The following is a 25,650-nucleotide window of genomic DNA, read 5'->3' as shown; positions in this document are numbered from 1 at the left end:
ACTGCTAATCAATATATTTTACATCAACAATTTAGGACCATGGTACAAAATAAGGCACACTTTTTACATTCTGGCATTATTCACTTAGACCATTAACAAAATAAGAAGATTTGCATTAACATGCATTTTTTCTGAAGAATAACAAGTCTAACTTCTTCTCCTTTTGGCTTTTCCCATTGATGTATGCATTGTTTAATGAATATAGTCCCCACAGCTGTAATCCCAAATTATGTGTGGGGCATGGGAACATTCTGATTCTACATGAAAGACATCCCTGCAAATCAATAAATGTTAAAAGGTAAGTGGAAAGTTCTGCTTAATTTTGTCTGATGTTTTGCAACTTACTGACAATGCAAAGTAAATGAACTGTCCACATTCATTTAAAGCTGCTTTGGTTTATTAATGCAAACATCTGATTATTTGGTTTTAAAGCTATAATGATTTCAGAACTTTAATTCTCAGATGAAGTATTTAGGACTTGCTAGATACAAAAGGCACTACAAAAGCAGATGACATTTTAATTTTTTTTTTATAATTTTCTACAAGCATGCTTTGAACTTCAGATTACCAAGTGTCATAAAATGAAATTACTATTTCATTGTCCTTTATATAATACTGTAGTTGTAATGTAACAGCCTGAGTGGTGGAAAGATGTTGCAAATTATATATATGTATGCTGATATACAGCAGCCCCTATCTCTTAGACCTTTATAAATCAGCCTAACACCTTCCATTCCACCTTTCAGCTAGAACAGCTATTGAAATGTCCTCAGGCACTTAAACCCCAAGTTATGAAGTCTCTTCTCCACCTGTCAAGGTTAGAAATTATAGCGGGAAATTAACTAAAGACCACAACACAGAAAACCCAGTTCCTTTAAAACACACTACTTGCTTATTCCAGAAGCATCTATACAGCCATAAAACTGTATCCAAGTTGAACGACATCATTAAGAAAAGCATGACCTCAGCTGTACAATTACATCATGCAACATCAACTGCTGTTCAAAATAACAAGCATGTCTCACGCTGGCAACACGCGATAGCAGCCATCCAGAAATAGATTAGGAAATCGAGGAATAAAGACAAAACAGCTACATGCCATGAGCAGGAGCTATCAGGCAGAGACAGTATTAGGTACATGTGTAAATGACTAATCCATCCATCCATTAAGAGATTACAGACCCAAACTAAGCATCACCATCCTGAAACATTAGGATACCCAGCAGTAACACAGCGTCAGGTGACAGTCCAGCTAAACTCACATTCCATTCATATTTTATACACGGAGCCAGTAAGTTGCATACATACCTGCAACTATCGATGCCACTAAGCCTTGCTGCTGCTGATTGTGATGGCGCTGGTAGCTGTTCTGCTCTTTCATTCTCGTTATATTAAGTGAACCAGAAGCTCCGACACCCACCCAAAACGATGACAAGGCGCAGAAAATCAGCAGCCAAAGCTGTCCGAATACCCCCGACACCTCGGACATGGCGATGACGTCCAGGAAGGGAGCAACATAGGCTCCATGTGAGTCAGAAAACCAAAACACTCGTATGTCGTTTTTTTTCTTTCCAGTAATAATCTAATTCCTACACTAGGGATGGAAACAGGCTCAAGCCAACGGTACTGGTGCAGCAAGAACCGCGAGACGGGAACGAGCACTCCGCGTGGACGCGCGTGTACTTGCTCTGCCTTGCTACATAATAAATAATCAACTGACAGCAAATCTTCCAGCTGCTGTGATTAAGGCATACCGCTATGATTCTGGTCCTCCAATTTAGCCATGCTCCTCATAAAGTTACTGATGTTCATCAGAAAGTAAGACCTGTTCGTGGATACATACCTTCAATACAAAGAGTCCATAACAAATGGGGTCTAATATATGAAGACTTTCTATTGTGAAAAGTAATAAGGTGCTCCTCTTTCTGATAATCTGCTATGATTTTTAAAGGTCAGTGCCATTATTTTAATAACCGGAGTTTGACCAGTATAACCGACAGTACCCACTAGTATTAAGCCATGCGCTCACAAAGCTTAAGGTAGGAAGCCTGCAAGCACAGTGTTGAGCACGGGGATGTATTATCTGACATCTCTTTGTTTATTTCTTTATTTAATTTTGTTGGGGGGGGGGGGGTGCACTGATCAAAACTGAACATTTGCAGATTGAGTCCAGGTTACTTACTTAGTAACAACAGTAAAGTAACATTAGGTAGAATTATAAATTAAATTATATGGTATAGTGGCATAACATAACATAGATTTAAAAAATATGCACATATTTATAAGGAGACTTAAAGAAAAAGCAGGCTCAGGAGTGTACAATGCATAACACAGATGTTATAGGTGAGGTAAATGTGGTCCAGCCAAATAAACAGGTATGGAGGGAAATTTTAGCAGTGATGAGAGTAGTGATGCTATAAATTATTAATTATAACTTTATTAATTAATGAAAGGGGTTTGTAAAGACATTCAAACAGTGCTTTATGAGTCTAGGTACTGACATTATCGCTGGCACCCACTAGGCAGCGAAACTATGCATTTTATATATTTAATTTCAGAATGGCAACATTTTCCCATGCTGCTATGGATCCATCCCTGTCAGAAAGTGTCCTTCGTACTGAAACTAGCAGAAAGATCATCCACATGTAGTTACAAACATAATGCATTCATGATATGTCACTTCTTCTTCAGATGTCTAGTTTGGTAGTTAGTGAACAAGTAATATAAATCTACATAAACCTGAATGTAATTACAGGTGGTACCTCACAATTCAACCGTAATCTGTTACGGAATGGTGGTTGAATTGCAAGACACTATTTCCCATAGAAATGTATGGAAAATGGTTTAATTCCTTCCCGGCCCAAACAACATTAAAATTTTCACTAAAAAACATTTAAAAATGTAGTTCACCATGTGAAGTGGAATTTCTAACTAGATTGTTTAATGAAATTTTGGAAAGTCAGAGGATGCCTGAGGAGTGGAGAAAAAGTGTTTTGGTACCTATCTTTAAGAATAAGGGTGATGTGCAGAGCTGCAGTAACTATAGAGGGATAAAACTGATTAATCACAGCTTGAAGTTATGGGAAAGAGTAGTGGAAGCAAGGTTAAGAAGGGAGGTGATGATTAGTGATCAGCAGTATGGTTTCATGCCAGGAAAGAGCACTACAGATGCAATGTTTGCTCTGAGAGTGTTGTTGGAGAAATACAGAGAAGGTCAGAAGAAGTTGCATTGTGTCTTTGTAGATTTGGAGAAAGCATATGACAGGGTGCCTAGAGAAGAGTTGTGGTATTGTATGAGGAAGTCGGGAGTGGCAGAGAAGTACGTAAGAGTGGTACAGGATATGTACGAGGGTAGTGTGACAGTGGTGAGGACTGCAGTGGGAGTGACAGATCCGTTTAAGGTGGAGGTGGGATTACATCAAGGATCCATTTAAGGTGGAGGTGGGATTACATCAAGGATCGGCTCTGAGTCCTTTCTTATTTGCAGTGGTGATGGACAGGTTGACAGATGAGATCAGACAGGAGGCCCCGTGGACTATGATGTTTGCAGATGACATTGTGATCTGTAGTGAGAGTAGGAATCAGGTTGAGGAGACTCTGGAGAGATGGAGATATGCTCTAGAGAGCAGAGGAATGAGGGTCAGCAGGGCTAAGACAGAATATATGTGTGTAAATGAGAGGGAGGGTAGAGGAATGGTGAAGATGCAGGGAGTAGAGTTGGTAAAGGTGGACGAGTTTAAGTACTTGGGATCAACAGTTCAGAGTAATGGTGAATGTGGAAGAGAGGTGAAGAGAGTACAGGCAGGGTGGAATGGGTGGAGAAGAGTGTCAGGAGTGATTTGTGACAGACGGGTACCAGTAAGAGTGAAAGGGAAGGTCTACAAGAGGGTAGTGAGACCAGCTATGTTATATGGGTTGGAGACAGTGGCATTGACAAAAAGGCAGGAGTCAGAGCTGGATGTGGCAGAGTTAAAGATGTTAAGATTTGCAATCGGTGTGACTAGGATGGATAGAATTAGGAATCAGTATATTAGAGGGTCAGCTCATGTTGGACAGTTTGGAGACAAAGCAAGAGAGGCGAGATTGCGTTGGTTTGGACATGTGCTGAGGAGGGATGATGGGTATATTGGGAAAAAGATGCTAAGGATGGAGCTGCCAGGTAAGAGGAATAGAGGAAGGCCTAAGATAAGGTTTATGGACGTGGTGAGAGAGGACATGCAGGCGGTTGGTGTGACAGAGCAAGATGCAGAGGATAGGAAGAAATGGAAAGAGATGATCCGCTGTGGCAACCCCTAACGGGAAAAGCAGAAAGAGAATGATGATGACCATGATTTGAAGTGTAGAACATCTCTTAAATGGATGAGAGGATGTGGAGGCAGGATGGAGAAGGAATGGAGGACTACTGTACATTCCTAAAACTATGGCTCACATGTCACATACAATTTTATTTCATGTTACATCCATCTAAGAATGCAGGCTAACATGTTTCCTTTCCATCTAAAATGTATGCTCATTACATCATTATGCGATAGCAGTTATGAAATGAATATCTGTTGTCTCTGATTATGATTGTTTTATTTACTACACTTTAATGTGTTCTACATTATAACTTAAAATATCTTATGTTTCCTATCCACACCCCCAAAAGACATAATAGCACACAATACAGTGTATACTGGTGTGTCTGTTTTTTTAATCCCTCTCCAGGACTTTGCTCAGTGGCTCCCCTACTTGACTCATTCATTCAGGTTAGTTGTTGGAAAGGGAGTCTTCTTCACCCTGCCCTGACTATTCCCTCTGTTTTTTGGCTGATGTAGTTGAAAAAAATTGTCCAGGGTGACTTGTCTTGCCCTCTTTTCCAGGATGGTCTTGAAGTGGTTTGTGATTGTGTTGTTAAACATGTCCATCATCCTGTTGACATCACCTATGTTGGGGTGCCACTCCAAGACTGTATCCTGCACCTTTTTCCAGTTGGATAAAAGTTCTTCAATGCAAGCTGTTGGCATAGGTCCTTTTTCCCCAGTGTCCTCTTCTTCAGAAGAAATTTCCCTTTCTTTTTCTTTGCACTGCTCATTGCAAATTGCTGTAAGTTTCTCCATTGTGAGCTCGATCTCATGGTCTTGTAGCAGTTCCTCCACATCCACCTCAGCCACCTCCCCATGTCCAGGTGCTCTGCTGTGGAAACGATGTCCTGCAGCACTTCAGCTGCTTCATCCACAATTTCATCCTGGGAAAAGGATGGAACCAGTTTCTCCCAGGCTGCAAGAAGGGCTTTCTGCGACACTCCATCCCAGGCACTTTTGATGAATGATATGGCATGAAGAATGCTGAACTCAGTCTTCCAGAATTCCTTCTGTGTTTTATCTGAAGAATGCATCACGTTGAAGAGTCTTGAGAAGAGTACTTTTGTGTAGAGCTTTGTGAAGCAGGCATTGACTTGCAGAGCCATAGGTTGAATGACATAAGTTGTGTCGGGAGGCAGGAACTGAACCCTGATGAAATCATAGTCTATTTCAAGAATTTCCTCTAACTCTTGTGGGTGGGCAGAGGCATTGTCCAGAAGCAGAAGAGCTATCATTGGCAAATTGTTCTCTGTCAGGTACTTCTTGACACTTGGAGCAAACTCCTCAAAAATCCAATCTTTGAAAGCTGACTGGTCTGCCAAAGCTCTGGTGTTTGATTTCCACATTACAGGTAGTTTTGATTTTATAATCTTTTTTCTAAAGCATCTTGGGTTGAATTGCAAAACTGTCAAGTTGCAAAGTAGTTGAATTGTGAGGTACCACCTATACATTCTTTCCCAGCTTACCATGACTTATTATTTTATTTGTAATTGTATCTGTTAATGCATGCTGTTTATTGCAACAAGCCAGCATTTTCTAATATGACTGAGACTCTACTTACCATGTTTATAGTGTTTTGAGGGCCACATACAGATCCAGAATGACTTAAGATTTTTTCTGTTCATTTTCAGTTTGCTTACTGTAAATCAGTACCTCACATTCAAAGACGCACACTATGCACGGATGCACTAGGCTTATATCATAATGTATTTGTTATTATTTATTATTATTATTATTATTATTATTATTATTATTATTTAAGCAATTACCCATGCCTAGGTGTGGGTAATGCTGGATTTACCCACGGTTGGTGTGGTTTGGTCTCGAGGGCGAAGCCCGAGGGCAAAACAAAGACAACCGTGAGTAAATCCAGCATTACCCACACTCAGAAGTGGGTTATTGCTATTATACAGTGACATTATTTAAGAAAAAAAAAACTTATTTTTCCTAAATAATGGCATTATATAATGCCTCCGTGCTGCCCTTCCGCAGCTGTCCAGTATTCTGCGGCAGTTCTGATGTACTGCGCATGCGTATGCTTACGCAGTACATCAGAGCTGTGTGTGGAAGCAACAGAGAAAGGAAGATCTCCATTGCCTTTTTAAATGTGTCTCGATATGTTAGAAGAGTTTAACATAGAGAGATAGCTTTACAAAAAGCAACGGAGAAAGGAAGACCTCTGTTCCCTTTTTTAAAGCTGTCTCGCTATGTTAAACGAGTTTAACATAGCAAGATATCTTTAAATAAAGGCAACAGAGAAAGGAAGATCTCCTTTGCTTTTTATTTTTAAGATATCTCATTATGTTAAACTCATTTAACATAGCGAGATTACAGCAACTGAGCTCTTCCGTTCTCCGTTGCTACCAAAAACACAAAAAAATCAAGACTTATACTAATGGAAAAAGTCCGGGCGACCAGACCTTTTTCCATTAGTATAAGTCTGATTTACAACATGTATGCTGACCAATCAGCATGCACGTTTTGGAATATTAATGGGGAGGTCATTGTATAATATGCATTAATCTAGTTATTTGTCATTCCCCACCCAGACCAGCAATTTCCACCTCACCCAGTATTTTTATGTTCTTTTGTGCCAGGGGATTGAACAAAATTTTTCAGTGGTATTCATATCCTGACCTTCATTTTTCTGCCCCAACAGGGGAAAAAGCGCACCTGTAATGCAGTACATTCTCTGCATTTTCAGCACCACTAAGTAGGCAGTACCTTTCCAGATGACACAACAGTACCATGCACAGGAGAAACTTACATATCAATTCAGCATTAAATGTTGCAACTTACAGTTGTTTCATTTTTCACTTAATAATCAAAAAGTAAACTACAGTTCCAATACACCTTCCATTCATACACATATATACTTACCTCGACTCACATTCTACCCACATTATATAATTGAGCACAACATAAGACTACTGTAAGACAAAATACACACGAGATATCAAGGTAAATACACAATCGTCTCACCCCTCTGCACACAGTGATATACAGATAAACCTAATTACCAAGATTCTTTTAAAATAGTCATTTAAAAAAAAAGATATGTATATATATATATATATATATATATATATATATATATATATATATGCATATATACTATACACAAACACACACACACATATATATATATGTATATGTATATGTATATATATATATATATATATATATATATATATATATATATATATATATGGTTCCACTTGAAATCATCGAATTACCATTTCATCGAATTGCAAATCATCGAGACCAAATCGTCGAAAACTCATTTCATCGAAAACTCATATCATCGAATCTCAAATCATCGAAATCTATAAAGCAACTACAAATAACATCCCAGACACTGTTTACCATGTTTATGCAGGGGGGCAAGCCCCCCTGCACCCCCGATGAGGGGGGCTCCGCCCCCCCGTAGTAAAATATACCAACTCCAAGGTTGCACTACAGTGGGGTTAGAAAATAACCTCTTTTCCCCACTGTAGTGCAACCTTGGAGATGGTATATTTATTTACGGGGGGTGTGGGGGGTGCAAGGGGGCTTGCCCCCCTGCATAAACATAGTAAAAACTTTGTGGAATGTTATTTGTAGTTGCTTTATAGTTTTCGATGATATGAGTTTTCGATGAAATCAGTTTTCGACGATTTGGTCTCGATGATTTGCAATTCGATGAAATGGTAATTCGATGATTTCAAGTGGAACCGTATATATATTTATATATATATATATATATATATATATATATATATATATATATATATATAATATATATATAAAACAACAGCATCTGAATAAAAACATAAGAAAGAACAAAAATAATTTGAAATATGTTCATAAAGAAGTTTCACATTTCAAGGTGTCACAACAGAATTCCTTGGAATTTGTATGATAACTTAATTGACTTAAGGAGCAGCTGTACAAAATGTTTCCATTTTTTTAAATGATATAGCATCTCTTGCTATTCAGTTTTCTACAATGAAATATTTTGCTAACAAGGACATGGTTATGAATACAATAAAATTAAGGACAGGGATTTTTAAAGGCTTAATATTCAAGAGATAAGGCATCAGCTCTGTTCTGGACTGTTGTCTAGAAATCTGAGATCATTTAATAGTTTAAACAATCTCTTCCCATTTTTTTTTTTACTTTATTGCAGTTCCAGAAGATGTGCTTGATATCAGTAGAATCATCTCTACAGATGTTGTCATGGGGAAAGATCAGTAGCTCAAATGAAGGAAATCTGGATGGAGTATTGTAACAATAATGTTTAGTTATAAATTGTGTATACACAAATTCTGAAACAGGAATATATCTGTGTTTGACACTCCAGAAATTATCTACGTCCAATGTAATATTCTCCTTCCCTTATAATCCAAACTAATAATTGGGGATTATGACTGGCTATTTGATAGCTTTATTTATGGCAGAATGGTGTGACAAAATTGTTCTGGCCAAAGATTCAAATACCCTCTACTATGCAGACTATTTATTTTATTTAGCATTTCTTTGCCAGAAGAGTCTAACTGGGATGGAAAATGTGCCCCTTTTCAGCTTAGATAAGGGAGGAAAAGCTCCATACAAAATGACATAGTACAAATACAGTCAAACACAATTACTATAATTTCAGTACAGAACTGAGGTATTCAATTACAGGCTGTATAACAGTACACAGTAATAAGAAACAACAGAGACATAGCTTTTACAAATCAAAAACAAGTATAATGTGGATTATAAAGGAGAGTACCGCAATTACTCAGAGTTACATGAATATATAATATTGTCTAGTAACATTATCCTCAGTATATTCATATGGGGGGGGGTTAGTGAAAAGAAGAATGAGAGGAATGAGGAATGTGGGAGTTTGTTAGAGCTGCCAGAGGAGTTGTAAGGAGAGATAGTACTGATTAAAAATGGTAGCAGATTGTAAAAGGGAGGCACTGGATAATATAATAAAGTGCCAATGTTATAAGTGAAAGACTCAGAAGTGACCAGGGCTATACAGAGGTTTTAAGATATATTTTAGGTGTGGAAGAAATTATGTGGTTTAAGCTGCTCTGTATTATTATTAGTCAGGAATACAGCAAAAACATAGCCAGGAGTTATTTAGGTGATGTTAAAGCTATAGTTTAAAACTTGATAATTTATCAATCAGTTTAACATGGATTTGGATGGAGTTCTGTAGTTTGGACACATGGTTAGAATATATATAAGGAAAAATACTGGTGTGAATTTTGAAATAGCTATAATTCAAAGGTTAGTGGCCATTATATATTCTCACTTTAAACTGCATGACAATTTAACAGCCTCTAACAACCTCAATCAGCCCTCTCATCAGAAGTAAACTACTGTTTTGTCTTTGAACTTATAGAAAATTGAAGATATCATGGTGTTACTAAAGCTAATATTGTAATTGTTGAAAATACACTAGCACAACACAAACTGCTTGAAAAGAAGGATTCTGTAGAAAATTAGTGTTATCCATCAACAGGGTTCAGCAAGAGTTGAGCAGTTGCTCTGCCTTTTCTAAGAAAACATAGGGCTTTCAGATTTTTTTTCTGGAATAGCCTTCCTGGGTCTTGAAGTTCTTTAATTTATTTATTTAACATTTGTTTACCGGGAAAGTCTGACTTAGAATGAAGTCAATTTTTAGCGGAAGCCCAGAGAGAAATGTTCCATTTAATTGCAAATGTATCAAACTGTTAGGAAATTCAGTATAGCTGGCTAAATTCTTTAACTTAGAATCCTGTTGACTACATAGTAAATATTGAAATCTGGTAGTTATAACCCTTATTTCTGTTTCTTTCAGGGAAGTTTATAGAGACTTAGTCTATGAAGCATCATGTTATTCCTTTTAAAATCAAGGATTACTTCATTGATTTGTTTGAGCACTAAAGTCAGATTTCAGAAGGCATAACAGTGATCAGAAATAGAAAATCCTTGTTTTCCCGCCTCTCCTCGACTAGTTTACACCACTTTACAGGCATTGCTGTATTCTGGGCTGTGGTGTAGTTCCTGTGTTGTCCATTACCTTACTTGGATAGAAGGAAGTTTCTTTGCTCACCAGTGGGAATGGGGAGCCTTGAGCAGCCTACCTGTCCCTGTAGGAAGTGACCTCAGCACAAGAAGCTGTAGTAATTGGTTGTTTTGGACCATTTCTAGCTCTTTTGTAGTTCACTGTTTAAAATCCGCCTCTGGGCATTTTTTTCTGGCTATACTGCTCAGACAAGCTCCTCGTGGTCCTGCAGAGTGGTCCTAGCAGCAGGGAACTCAGAAAAGCGACTACTTTCTGGATTTAAGTATCTTTGCTTTTTTTTCACTTGGAATAGCTTCTGTAGCTTACCCTGAACTAGCTTGAACTGTTTTTTAACTGTTTGCTGCATTATTTTAAAATCTGCACTTAAAGTTACATTTTAGTCGAATTTGATCGAAAGTTTGTTTGTTTGTTTGTTTAATTTAACTGTTGAGGCTGCCCACTAAAGTGTGCTAGCCTGTGTAACTGATTTATCACTGTTTCTGCATTTTCTGTGTGTTTCTATCAAAAAAAAAAAATCCTTGTTTTCCCGCCTCTCCTCAACTAGTTTAGACCAGTTTACAGGCATTGCTGTATTCTGGGCTGTGGTGTTGTTCCTGTGTTGTCCATTACCTTACTTGGATAGAAGGAAGTTTCTTTGCTCACCAGTGGGAGTGGGGAGCCTTGAGCAGCCTACCTGTCCCTGTAGGAAGTGACCTCAGCACAAGAAGCTGTAGTAATTGGTTGTTTTGGACCATTTCTAGCTCTTTTGTAGTTCACTGTTTAAAATCCGCCTCTGGGCATTTTTTTCTGGCTATACTGCTCAGACAAGCTCCTCGTGGTCCTGCAGAGTGGTCCTAGCAGCAGGGAACTCAGAAAAGCGACTACTTTCTGGATTTAAGTATCTTTGCTTTTTTTTCACTTGGAATAGCTTCTGTAGCTTACCCTGAACTAGCTTGAACTGTTTTTTTAACAGTTTGCTGCATTATTTTAAAATCTGCACTTAAAGTTACATTTTAGTCGAATTTGATCGAAAGTTTGTTTGTGTTTGTTTGTTTGTTTAATTTAACTGTTGAGGCTGCCCACTAAAGTGTGCTAGCCTGTGTAACTGATTTATCACTGTTTCTGCATTTTCTGTGTGTTTCTATCAACAAAACAAAAAAACAAAAAAATAATCCTTGTTTTCCCGCCTCTCCTCAACTAGTTTAGACCAGTTTACAGGCATTGCTGTATTCTGGGCTGTGGTGTAGTTCCTGTGTTGTCCATTACCTTACTTGGATAGAAGGAAGTTTCTTTGCTCACCAGTGGGAGTGGGGAGCCTTGAGCAGCCTACCTGTCCCTCTAGGAAGTGACCTCAGCACAAGAAGCTGTAGTAATTGGTTGTTTTGGACCATTTCTAGCTCTTTTGTAGTTCACTGTTTAAAATCTGCATTTGCACGGCTTTGCGCAGTTGTGCGCATACGCGCCGGTTAAACTTCTTCTGGCTCCGCCAGGTCTGCTCTTCAAATTTTCCCTTAAGGAAGCTCTACTCTTAGTATAATCAGACTACTCACTATATTATAAGCCTAGCACTTGTTCTCAATACTTCTCTACTAAGTAAGCACTCTCATACTAAGTAAAGCACTACATCTACCTACCACCCCTGTGAATATCCACTTCCCTTAAAGGTACAGCACTCCCTTATACTGTTCTAGCATGTCGAGTGGTAGATTACTGGCATCCTCTCCAGTTCAGCTGGTCAATCTGGGTATCTTGAGACAATGCTATAATTGTCTCATGTACACAGACAACCCTCTCCTCCTCCCAACAAACACAAATACATGTGAGAGATGCAACTATATAGCCAAACTGGAGGCTGAACTCTCTCAACTCAGGGCTGGCATGACCAGACAGGAGGAGATGGTAACCACACACACAACAATCCCAGTCCCACATAGACCTACCACAACTGCAAACCAAACACATAAAAACACAAAGACATACTCGGAGGCTCTAATAAAAACTTACCAAAACAACAGAGGCTCCCAAAGCAGACATCCAAAAATCCACCACCTCAAAACAAAACACATGCAACACATACTTCAATAAATCAGTGTGTCAACCAATCACAGCCCTTAAGGCCAAACACCTTGCCTGATACACTAGTAATAGGTGACTCTATAGTCAGACACACTGATGTCCCGCTGACCAGGCTGAACAAGGAGAGGGTGACTGTGAGCTGTCTATCGGGAGCTAGGATCCGCCACATAACACACGCACTCAAGTCACTCCAAAGCAAGTACAAATATGACTCCGTCATTGTCCATGCTGGTGTGAATGACCTGAGACGTACCTCCCTGGACTACATGAAAAGAGACATAGAGGAGCTCTCCGATTATGTAGCCCAGGCTGGTATGACCCTGACCCTGAGCAGCATCTTGCCCTCACCAAGAATGATACCACAATACAAAGGCAAGATGATCAGCTTTAATAATTGGCTCAAGTACTGATGTCATTCTAAGGGGATCCAATGTCTGTCTGCCTGGGATGACATGTTGGACAGGCCACGCTGCTTCGCAAGAGATGGCTTACACCTGTCACCACTGGGCTTCCAGATATTGGCTAAGGCTCTGGCCACCCCCATAGTGCCTTTTTTAGGCAAGGCTCAAAAGACAAACCCACCTCCGTAGAAAACAAAAATGGAAAAAAACTAAGGGTAATGCTGCTCAACGCCAGAAGTCTAAATCTCAAGATGCAGGCACTTGATGCACTCCTCAGCATGGAGAACATCGACGTCTGTGCAGTAACTGAAACCTGGTTCAAGGCTCCTGAGAGCACCCCAGCACTACCAGGCTATACCTCATATCATGCTTTTCGGCCCCAAAACCCAGGCCGAACCACAAAGGGAGGGGGAGTGTCCATATTCATCAAGGACATCCACACCTCCAAGTTAGTAGCAACACATGAAGCATCAGAGACCATACAGGTGCAACTAACCATAGGCAAAACTGCTATACAACTGGTAGCATGTTACAGACCACCCTCCCAATCTCAAGAACCCCACTCAGCCTTCCTGAAGACATTGGAGGATATGAATGTATCACAAAATACCATCATACTGGGAGACTTCAACTACCCAAACATAGATTGGGTACATTATTGTAGCCCTAATACCCTAGCACAAAGGTTCCTGGAATTCATAAATTCAAATGCACTGGAACAACTAGTCACCTCTCCCACTAGGGGAGATAATATACTAGACCTGATAATCACAAACATGGGGACAAAATGCTCCACACCGGAAGTATATCCCTCACTAGTGAGATCTGACCACAAACTAATCACCCTGGATATACATATCCCACCTCCACCCCCAGCACAAAAGACCACAGTGAAAAACTTCTCAAAAGCAGACTTCACTCTTCTTAAAACTGAGATGGTATCCTTTAAGCCCACTGTGCCAGTGGATACCACATCCCACAATGCCGAATCCTTCACAAATGCTTTCTATGGACATCTCCAAGAATGCATGGATCATGCAATCCCAAATAAATCCAAGTCCCTCTCCACCAAAGGTAAGCATCCTGTCTGGTGGACCTCAGCCATAAACAAATTGTATAACAAAAGAAGGAAGCTACTGCACGTCAGAGCAAAATCCCATGAAGGGAAGACATCTCAGATCAACATTAGCAGAAAACTACGTTCTCTCATAAAAACATCCAAGGCCAACTTTGAGAGAAAAATCGCTAAGGACACTAAAGATAACCACAAAGCCTTCTTCAGCTATGTTAGAAACCTGGGCGGAAACCCTCAGATATGCTCAGAGTTGGTTCACAACAACAAAAAATACACTGAACCCACAGATATTACCAACATTCTGGCTGACAGGTTCAGTGCAAATTTCTCCCCTCCCTCACCCCCAAAAGAAGAAATACTTATCCCAGCTGAATGTAATCTCCCTGTCATCTCAGATGTCCAAGTGAGAACCACCCTAAACAAAGCAAAAAACACAGCATCAATGGGACCTGACGGTATCCCGGGTTGCGTGTTACATGAACTCCAATAGAAGCTAAACCCACACATAAAAATGCTATTTAACCTTAGCCTTACTTCGGGATATGTACCTGAACACTGGCGTACAGCGACAGTGGTCCCACTCCACAAGGGGGGTGCCTCTACAGACCCTGGAAACTACCGCCCCATAAGCTTAACCAGCCTGGTCTGCAAAGCTATGGAAAGAATCATTATGGAACTCATAAACAGAGACATAGGGGACCTACAGACACTTGACCCCACCCAGTTCGGCTTTGTAAAGGGCAGATCCTGCCTTTTAAACCTGGTTGACTTTTTCGAAACAGTCACTAGAGCCATTGATGAGGGCAAAGCAGTCCATACAGCATACCTGGACTTGGCTAAGGCCTTCGACACAATACCCCACTCAGGCATCATAGATAAGCTCAACAGCTTAAAAGTAAATCCTTATGTCACTAGATGGGTTGCAAACTGGCTAAAGGATAGAACCCATAAAGTTAAAATCGCTGGAGCAATGTCAGACTCAAAGCCAATCACAAGTGGTGTCCCACAGGGATCTGTCCTGGGACCCCTCTTGTTCGGCATTTATTTCTCAGATGTTAAAGCAAACATGGGAGGGTTGTGGCTGACAAAGTTCGCAGATGACTGCAAACTAGGCGCCATAGTCGATACACCAGCAGACACATACATCCTACAAAAAGGCCTCACAGAAATGGACAACTGGTGCAGGAGTCACGGCCTTAAACTAAATGCCAAAAAATGTATAGTCATCCCCTTTGGGAAAAACAAAGTACCCACAAATTATCACATAGACAGCAACCCACTGAGTACGGAAAAAGTAATCAGAGACCTAGGGACCCAAGTCGACAGTGACCTCTCATTTGACACCCACATTGCCAAAGTGGTTAGAAAAACATTCTACCTTGCACACCTCATCATGAAGGGATTCACATCCAGATCCAAGGATGTCATTGTACTCCTATATTCCTCCCTCATCAGACCCATGATTGAGCACAATGCCCCATTTGGTATGTACCTCACCCGGCATTTGCAACAGCTGGAGAGACCACAAAAGTACCTCACCAAGAGGATCAAGGGTCTCCAACATATGTCTTATTCTGAAATAGGGCCCTATTGCTGTGAATCCTGATATTATTTCTTGGTTTGTGCTGCTTAGTACTTGGTTCTTTATATGTCTTATTCTGCCAGACTAAAGAAACTTCAGCTCTATTCAGTAGCATACCGCCTGCTCAGAGGTGATCTCTGCCTGACGTACAAGGCCATGTCCAATCAGGATCTGATGGACATGCTCCACCTCAAAAAATCCAAATCCATCAGGACCACGAGAGCTAAAGACTTAAACCTCGGCACAAGTATGAATAGGACATGCTGGAGGGATAGATTCATAACCCAGAGGCTTCCCATGCTTTGGAACAAGATCCCAGTTCGTATTAGGCAGAGCCCCTCACTGAATCTCTTCAAGAGAAATCTTGATGAGTGGATGGGAGATCGTAAGTTTACCCCAGGGGTCACATCTGTGTCACTGCTAGACAGGGGCACAGTAAACTAATTCTATTATATAAGGGGACCTTCATTGTGTCACTACTAGACAGAGGCACAGTATTCTAAATTTATTCTGTACATTTTTTGTACCATTTAATGGGGTGGCAAAAACCACATCACTATGGCTAGGCTTACAAATGCCCCAGGGCAGATAGCCTAGTACTATACTATGAAACTATGAAACTATGAAACTAAAATCCTGGAAAATAGCATTCACTTTGATAATAGATATCTAAGCCAGAACAGCAAAATAAAGCGTAGGCCATCATGTTATAACTTGCATTACAGGCTCTAAAGTTTTGAATTAAATGGAAACAATGCCTTAGGCATTTTAGACATGAGAAGGTTTAAGTATGATGAATCAACAAACTGAATTTTTTACTAAAGACCATAGGGTAGTATTTTTTTCTTGATTTGAAACTAAGCTATAATCATTAATATGCCCTGGTAATTGCGGAATAATTATAAAAGAGTTTTCTAAACTGTAGGTAATAATATCAGCAAACTATTCAACTTTGATTTCTACATTGCTGAGCTTAATAGTGGTAATACGTCAGTAGTACATCATAGTAAAAAAGATGGTTAAAATAATATGCTGACTAGATAGGAGAAAGAGGGCAGTGCTTGTGTGAGCGAAATAAATTGTTGCTACAAATAAATGAGCTAGGACAGCTTTGTAAATATTATCAATGGATTCTAAAAAGAATCAAGGAAATTAACTCAGAGAAGTTCTGTAACAATGACAATTCTATTTATACAGCTTATTTGGATTTTGCCAAAACGTTTGAAACTAACCCGCTTGCTGCTATTGTAAACAAACTAAGTTCCATAAAAGATCTGTAAGTGGTGAGGTAGATAGCCAAACTGGCTGAAAGATTGAAAACCTGTAGCTAAGGTGACAGGAGCGTCCTCAGAAAGCAGGAAGGCCTTACCTTTCAAATGTAATTCATTATGAGGAACATTCCTCATTTTGAGTCTTATAAAGTCTATGTTCCTCACTGCTCCCCATTGAAAGGGTCTGTCACACATTCAATGTTAAAATATTTTTTACTATCCATGATAAATTGTACTGAATTATATTCATTCATTAAAGGAACTTTAAATAAGTATGATGTAACTCAGTTTGACCATTCTGCAAGCTTCCTAGTTGGGGTTGTTATTAAGCTATTATTAGGTGTTCCAAATTTTGCCCATCTGTCCACATTATGAGAGGTAGTGTTCCGGATTTTGCCAGATTGTTCTATATTATGAGAGGTAGTATTCCACATTTTGGAGATGGAATTTTGAGAGCTATGAGGAGGGCACAGTACTTGGACCCCTCATTTTTGATATCTACTTCTCTGATCTCCAGATCAGGAATCGTGACCTTTGGCTAAATAAGCATGGATATGATGTTTAACTAGGTATTAGTGTTAAATTACCCTCTGATACCTATTTATTATTGCTAACCCTCATAAACAAGTGGTGCATGAAAAAAGGTCTAAATTGAAATTTGAACAGGTGCCGTATTGTCGCCTTTTGTAAGCAACGTTGTCATTCAACAGCAGTTCAGCTAGTACCCTATTCCAAAATGATAACATAGTCAGGGATCTTGGAACATGAGTTGACAATTCCCTCTCATTTGATTATCATATAGCATCAGCAGTGAGAAAATCCTTCTGGTTAATACAACTAATATCTAAAAGCATATTATTCAGGTCAAAAGAAGTTATCATTCTTTTTATGCATCTCTAATTAGACCAGTTATGGAGTGCAATGCTCCCTTCAAAATGCATAATTCTAAACATATTAAGCAACTGGAATGGATCCATTGGTTCCTAACCAAGAAGATTGTTGGTCTAAAGTCCTGGGGCTAACAGGGAAGGCTTGAAGTGCTAACTCTTTACTTATTTTTATAGGCTTTCACTTGATGATCTACGTCTTGATTTCTGCACTATTAGGGGCCTCGTCCTTCTTGATCTCCTGTATTTTCTCAAGTCAGACAGTTTCATTAATACCAGAGCTAGAGACTTAATCCTCGACTAGCATATAAATAAAATGCACAGGAGAGACAAATTCATTACCCAGTGACTACCCCACTTTTGGAACAAACGTCTCCTGCAAGTTAAACAAAGTCACACCCTAGCATCCTTCAACATTAGCCCAGATGATTGGATAGGTGCCAGTACATTTACTCCAGGAATGGCCTGCTTTGCCATTCTTCAGAAGGGGGGAATGCAGCATGAGGGTGGGCAGTAGCAAGGTGTAAACAGTTTTGTGACTCAATTTCTTTGTATTTTCTATGCTCCTCTGAACAGAATTAAAGTACCATGATGTGAATCAGTTGTGTTGCAAGTAGATGTGAGTCAGAGTGGTACTAGAACTGTGATCTTATGAGAAAACAGACAAGTCTACTTATAGATACATAAAAGAAATATGGTCATACAGAGAATAAACTTTCGTCAGTAGTGTATGGCTATGTGGAATTCAATGAATATGTGGAAACAGATCATAAATCCATCCAAAGCATATTTAGAATGTTTTTATGCAAGGAGCCTCTGAGATTGCAGCAGTTGTTACTTAATTTACAGATGTAAGATGTGCAAGTAAATGGGCCTATATCAGTTCATCAAAGGTTTATTTCTGTGAACCTTTGTTCATTGACACTAATACCGCGAATGTTCACATCAGCGAACATTCACTTCAATGAACGACTTACCCAGGGAAAGGAACAAGTTGCCCAGCATTCTGACTGTCACACAAAGCACAGTATTTCAAACCCACCCATGTGGGGGACTTTGGCCCCCCAATGTGGGGGGCTGTGCCCCTCACACCCCCTAACTATATATACCAACTCTGAGATCACACTACACTGGGGAAAAGGGAAAATTTCTTATGATGGCCAACTCATTCCTTTCCCTGGGTAAGTCAATCGTTGAAGTGAATATTCACTGATGTGACTGATCACTGTATTAGGGTTGATGAATGAAGATTTGAGGAAATTAACCTTAGACAAAGTGACCCAAAGTAAACTATAGATCAAGCAAGGAACTACATAAAGCAGATATACTGAGTAAATTATATTTACCTGAGGAAGCATGAGGAGTTGCTAGAAGAAGTAGAAATTCTAGTTACCAATGGTAGAAAGAAAAGTGAAAGAGTTCCAGAGGTGCACTGACACCAAACTGGAGATGCATTTACTGAAAAAAGTTACCCTGAGGGGTTGTCCAGAGCAAAGAGCATCAGTAAGGTATGGAATTCAGTCTTATTTTTTTCAGGTGAAAATAAGTTGTGTAGAGAGCTTGATATGTGAAGCTGATAAAAATAATGGTTGTCAGTCAACTGATAAGGCAAATGTTTGGGTGGACACATGAGTCCTATCTCGGAATAGTATAAAAAAAAAAAAAAAAAAAAAAAAAAACAGTAAAAATACTGCAGAGCTGCACCATGTGCAATGCATTCTTCCATGGAGTCTGTAGGGCACAGATTTATTAAATTCATAGAAGCCATGTATCTTATATTTGCCCGTTATTATTACAAGTTCCCTGAATGAAAAGCAAACAAAAGTGTAATTAGTGCTTTAAAGTTTATATTATTCAGACAAGAGATACTTAATGGTGTTATATTACACAGTACTTTATAACACAAAAGTTACGAGTTCAGCAGATTTGTGTATGAGTAGAAATCAAAACATAATAGTCTGTCCACACAATCCACAATGTAATACACAAGTCGAAAGTACTAACCAAACACTGAAAAGTTTTACGGGGGAAAAGGAAAAAATCAGTTGAAATAGCTAAAAAGAAGGTCATCTTGCAGCATAAGAATATAAGAATGCTGTACTGCAGGCACTTGCCTAGATTGTTAATGGATAGAAGACAAGAAAGCAAGTTAAGTACTTCATCTGTCTGACTGATACCTTCTTCCTCTACATTAGTGATACATGAAAATCAATATAAAGTTAATGAAATGCTCAGGAAAAAGTATTATGACTGAAACTGCAGAAGGCTACCATATTTTCAAGTTGGAGACATAGCATGAATGCAGAAATATTGATGAATTTTAAAACCTAAAACTGAAGTGTTTGGTCAAAAAGCTGGACCAAGGACCTATGTTGTTTGTCTGGAAAAAGGAACACAAGGAAGCACATACACTTATGTAAAGCAAATCTGTCAAAATCCAAGGAAGAATAGCAACCGGATTTGTCACCACCATCACTGTTGCAAAAAAGAGAGACTGTGAGGACTATGATAGGAAAGAGCTGCAGAGAAAAGCTCTTACAGTTGTGCCTCCAAGTGATGTTTTTTGTGCTGCAAGTACCATCTTAAAAAGAAGCGCAGATGGCTAGAGTGAAGAGCCCTATCAAATACCCCAGATATGGAAGATGGGTGAGGAAACCCTATTGATATATGCAAGGATTGAGGACTAGTCATGATACTAATGAAGAAAAAACTGCATTTATTAGTGTGAATAAAGGTGTTGCTTTGATGTAAAAAGTCTGTGACAAGACTAGTGTGTAATTAAGGTTAATTTAAAACAAACTATTAATGGAACATAATGCAAGCTACCGATTAGAATGTATACAAAATATATGCATTGCAGTCCAGTGGAAAAAATGGGTAGGATATGGGGTGTCTAGCTTTAAATATGACAGTGACTATCCACAAAGCTCTGCATGTCATGTGGAATGCTTTTCATTTTCAGCCAGTTTCTGCGTTGTTTAAAGAGAATTCTGATGATCATTTGCATGTTGAAAGCTGTTTAAAGAGCATATTTACATATATTACAGTCCATACAGATATTAGCTGTGAAGTTCAGTGTCTGTGTGTGTGTGTGTGTGTGTGTGTGTGTGTGTGTGTGTGTGTGTGTGTGTGTGTGTGTGTGTGTGTGTGTGTGTGTGTGTGTGTGTGTTGTGTGTGTGTTGTGTGTGTGTGTGTGTGTGTCTGTGTGTGTGTTAGATAGTCCTAGAAATACATTTGTAATTCATACTCAGACTCTAGAAGTGAAAATAGTGCCAGTAAAGTAGACTTCTACTGAAGAATGCACATACATTAGTGACAGCTTCTGTAATTGTAGTTTATTTAGAGTGCAAAAATCAAATTGAAGGTTAATTTCAATTTAAAAAATATGTGTACATATGCTTAATATAATTTCTGGTCACTTTTCCTTCTAATTCTAAAGTTTCACAGTAAACACAGTAGTCCTTGGTGCATCAACTCTGGTCAAGCTGCCTTGCAATTTCAAGCACACCTACAGCTAATCTTCTGTTACTCCTTGATTAAATCCACAGCTAGCCTCCTGGTATTCCATGAGTATATCCACAGGTTTCCAGTGATTTCCTGGTATTTCCAAATTTTCTTTTTTTCTTGTCTTTGCAGATGACGATCAGTCAACCTCTATGCCTCTCCTCAATCACCAAATCTACCAACCCCTCCTGGCCTACACTGGACTTATTCCAATAAGAGTTGGGGGCCAGTACGGAGATCAAGGTATCCTGCATCTGCATTATGCTGCTTGCCAGTTTTTTTTTTTTTTATATGCCCTAAGGACAACATGAGTTGGTGATGGTAAAGGGGGACCTGAATGCTCCTATTGAGACAGACAGGACTTCTTGTGTCCACATGAGAGGGGCAACAGGAATAAAGGAGGGGAGGCCATTCTGGATTTCTGTCTGGCAAATGGGTTGTGGCCAATGAACATCTCAAGTAGACTTCCTCCTAATAAGGAAAGGAAAGGATATTGGGGTAAAATCGGTAATTTCAAAGCCATCCCTATGAAACATTCCACACCATAAACCACTAACAGCCACAATCAGCTTCAAGCAGTGATCAGAGAAGGCTCTAAGCTCAACAGAGACTAGGCAGAAGACCTTGAAGTTGACTCGAGCAAAACCACAAGAATTCAAGGATATACTCAGGGCTCTACCACATCAGAAAGAAGAGGAAATAGGTGAACCTGAAGAAAAATGGCAGTCTCAAAACAGCATATGTGAGGACTACAAAGCATATTTGTGGCTGAGTCAGGAATGGAAATAAGGTAGTAAGAAAAGCTGGTAGTGGAATGCAGAAGTGCAGGAAGTTATCAAAAGAAAGAAAGAGTGCAGGAAAAAGTGGTTCAGGCTAAGAAGGTATACTGGTTGGCTAACAAAGAGGTTAAGAGAGCAGTCAATAGTAAAGAGCAATGCATCTCTACCAGCTTCTGGAAAGTAACTCAGCACATGGCACAAAGAAACTCTAACAGGTTGAAATGCAAAGACAGAAATATAAAGATGATAGTCATCAGTCACTCTTTATAAGGGATGCCAGCAACAACCTGCTCACCAAATTCATAGGACAACAAAGGCAAATGGAAGGAGTACTTCCAGTAGCTTCTGAATGAAGAAAACCCCACAAAAGGTGTACTGCTGCAGACACTGCCTATGATGAAAGAGGAAGAAGAACCCACCCTAGCAGAAGAAGAAGTAGGTATAGCACTAAGAAAGGTGAAGTCATGGAAAGCAGCAGGCTCAGATGAGGTTATGGCAGATATGTCAGTTGGTTGAGAAATGGCTCCAGAGCGTACTCATAATTGTATGGAGAAAAAGTTGTATTCCAGATGACTGGAGAATAAGCATTCTTGTGCTAGTGTACAAGAGCAATGGGGGCATTCACTACTGTGGGCAGTACAGAGGTATTAAACACGTATCACACTGTATTAAAGTGCCGGAGAGGGTGATTGATAGATGAATATATAAAATAGCAGAAAGTAAGATGGGAGATTAGAAGTTTGGATTCAGAGCAGGATGGTGTACAAACAACATGATGTTTGCAGTGAGACAGATAGTTGAAAAGAACATAGAGATGAGGAAAGAGGCTAAATAGGTATTCCTATATTTGTGAAATGCATGTGACAAGATCCCAAGAAAGCTTATTTGGACAGTCCTGAGACGGTTCAAAGTCCTAGAAATATTGGTAGAATTAGTGCAGACTACATACAAGGATCCAATGACAGAAGTATGAATAGTGTTTTGACTCACTGAGGGGTTCCCAGTGGGAATGGGTGCACATCAAGGTTCAGCTCTGAGTCCACTGCTGTTCATAGTAGTGATGGACTACATTAACAAACAGGTTGAGTGAACAGATCAATAAAGTGCTTTATGCAGACATTGTGGCATTACAAGCAAACTGAACAAAAACTTCAGCAAATGATAGAGGAACAGATGCAAAACTGAAGGCACATAGGATGAAACTGAGTGCAGAAAATACAGTTCTCATGGAAGCAAATGAGAGAAACCAGAAGAAGCTGAAAACTGAGAATGAAATGAAAATAGTAGAATAGTTTAACAGCTTCAAGCATCTGGAGAGATGGTTAAGGAGAGGGTAAGTCTAAATGAGAATGTCAAAGGTAGAGTCAACAAGTCTGTAACCAACTGTCACAGAAAATGAAGAGTAGCTTGTCTTAGACAAATGCCAAAGAAGATGAAAACGTAATGCAACCAATGCTACTGTACGGTACAGAAACCTGGGCAGTGAAGGCAGAGCAGTTAAGGAAGCTACAGGTGATGGAGATGAAGTGTCTAAGATGGGGTAGTAGGATGCTCACTGTGGGACAGATGAAATGAGGACATCAGAACAGAAGCTCATGTAGCTCCAAATGCTGAGATTTTCTTGGAGGAAACAGGTACAGATCTGTGCACTGTGCAGACAGGTGCATAATGATACAATCAGACCTACACACAAGCAGCAGTGGGTTGGGTGGGAAAAAGGAAGTGCTCTGTTCTATGACTGTAATACACTCAGCTGGAATCAATGGGACAGTACAGCTTTTGTGGGGGTTAGGTTCATGTACCTAGGAAAGCAGAAGACAACCTGGTGAGGAAAATTTAGGACAGACAAGAAGAATACAGGAGGAAATGAGAACATCCAGAAAATATGGATGGGTGATGTGAGAGAAGACCTGTGCCTATCAGGCATGACTGTTAAAGAAAGTAGGAGTGACACTGAATCAAGGGAGAGGGTAAGAGTTGATGCAGCACCTCAATCCCATGCAGAAAATGAGAACAAGGAGGCTGTTGATGATGATGATAAAGTTTCTATACATATCCATTTCTCATTTTCAGGATTGTGTATTTTTAATAGCATGTTAGGCTGCTACTCCACCACAACATTTGTTTTGTATATTTGGTTCCCAGAATATCCAGCTGTGCTCCATCTCTCTGTAGTTTCCACATTACCTTGAACTGCGGGAAGTCTTCAAAGCTGCAACTACAGAGGAGAGGAGAAAGTGGATGACCTGGGTGCAAGTGTTTGATGAGCATGACTGGCACTGTACAAGAGGTGCACATTGGTCCTCAGTTCTGAAGGACATTTTTGTTTTTGATCCCCACTTTTGGTTGATGGAGTGCTAATTGGGGGGTTTGCACATGGTGTTAGTTGACCTAATTACAGGTCTCGAAGTCTTGACCAGTTATTGCCATATCTTAAATTAGGTACCAGAGCTACAAGATGCAGTTCTTTTCTGAACAGAGTTTTAATTTTTACATCATTTATAAGATACACTTTCCTGTCCCTGTGATCATATTGTTTCCATCTTCTTCTTATACTTGGTCTACACATATATCATTTCTTATTAAGCATGACCATGCTCCTAGAATCTAGAAACCCCTTCAACTTCTTCCTGTCCATCAGTACTGTACATCTAGTTAACCTGCTAATGATGCAGAGACAATATGCTTAATGTGCTACTCCAGTAGCTAGTTTATCACATTGTACCAGTACAATTTCATTGTCAGCATGTTGGCTAGACATAACATTTTTGTTAGGCACAGTATTTACATTTTCATTACCAGCCTGTTGATTAGAAATCACATTTTATTAGGTGCAGCATTTCTGTTACTTATTAAATAATGGTTAGCAATTCACCTTCTCTTCTAAAACATACCATTTCCATTGCTAACAGGTTTTGTGTGTTCATAAACATCTGCATAGTCTTTATTTATAAGCTTAGACTGTTCTATTTTAAATGGTGCTTCATTAGTTAGTAAGTGTTCAATAAGAACAACTAATTTATCAGTGTTGTTAGGGTTAATCTAAAAAAGCCCATTTATGTAGATTAAACATAAGTACCATTTTAAATCTATCAACTACGAAAATATCTATCATTTTTCTTTTGCCATTCATTTGTGGTTCTTACTATAGGTTTAATTTTTTTCAGGTCAACCTTTTCTACAGCAGGGTTAGCTACCCAGAGAACATTGGCTCTAGGTGATGGTTACTGGTGATGTGACACCCTGACCCCATGTACAAAGAGGGGGAAAGGTGATTGCTGACAATGGCAATTTGTTCTTTTAGCTTTGCTTGAATTAAATGACAAGTTATGACATGTCATTGTTTGTGATTCTGATGTCACTAGCCCAGCCAGCTGCACCACAAGCCAGTGAGTACCCAGCCAGATGATGTCATAGACTTTAGAATAACCAGCTCACTGACCAGTAGGTTACTGTTAGATGCTGTCTAGACAGGAAGCTGCAGAAGGCAGAGTGCAACATGGAAGCACCATGCATAGCACACAAACTATGGGGTTGTAGTGGGTAATGCAGTCCCCCTTAAAGCTAAAGTATGTCTGCTGCTGGATATGCTGGTTCCTGGGACATTCAAAAACCATATGAATGACACTAAAGGATAGTCCCAGATTATGACTTCTCAGTTCTGATATACATTCCCATCAAATGCAGTGAGCCTGAGAACTTTATCA

The 25,650-nt window shown here is 39.4% G+C and overlaps 1 protein-coding gene across 1 annotated transcript in view; it reads right to left on the bottom strand.

Moving 5' to 3' along the window:
• Positions 1–1,658, bottom strand: part of FAM171B (family with sequence similarity 171 member B) — a 777,296-nt gene extending 775,638 nt beyond the window's left edge. Inside the window, exon 1 of the mRNA XM_044075125.1 lies at positions 1,309–1,658. Within this exon, the coding sequence (XP_043931060.1) occupies positions 1,309–1,489 (181 nt within the window). The 5' untranslated portion in view covers positions 1,490–1,658. The remainder of the gene's footprint in view (positions 1–1,308) is intronic.
• Between the last annotated feature and the right edge of the window lie 23,992 nt (positions 1,659–25,650).

Source organism: Protopterus annectens, chromosome 6.part0 (genome assembly GCF_019279795.1).
Source record: "Protopterus annectens isolate FY-2018-M chromosome 6.part0, PAN1.0, whole genome shotgun sequence".
In the NCBI taxonomy this organism is placed as follows: Eukaryota; Metazoa; Chordata; order Ceratodontiformes; family Protopteridae; genus Protopterus; species Protopterus annectens.
Note: the sequence above shows the minus strand (reverse complement) of the source record. Positions and strands in the feature narration are given on the sequence as shown.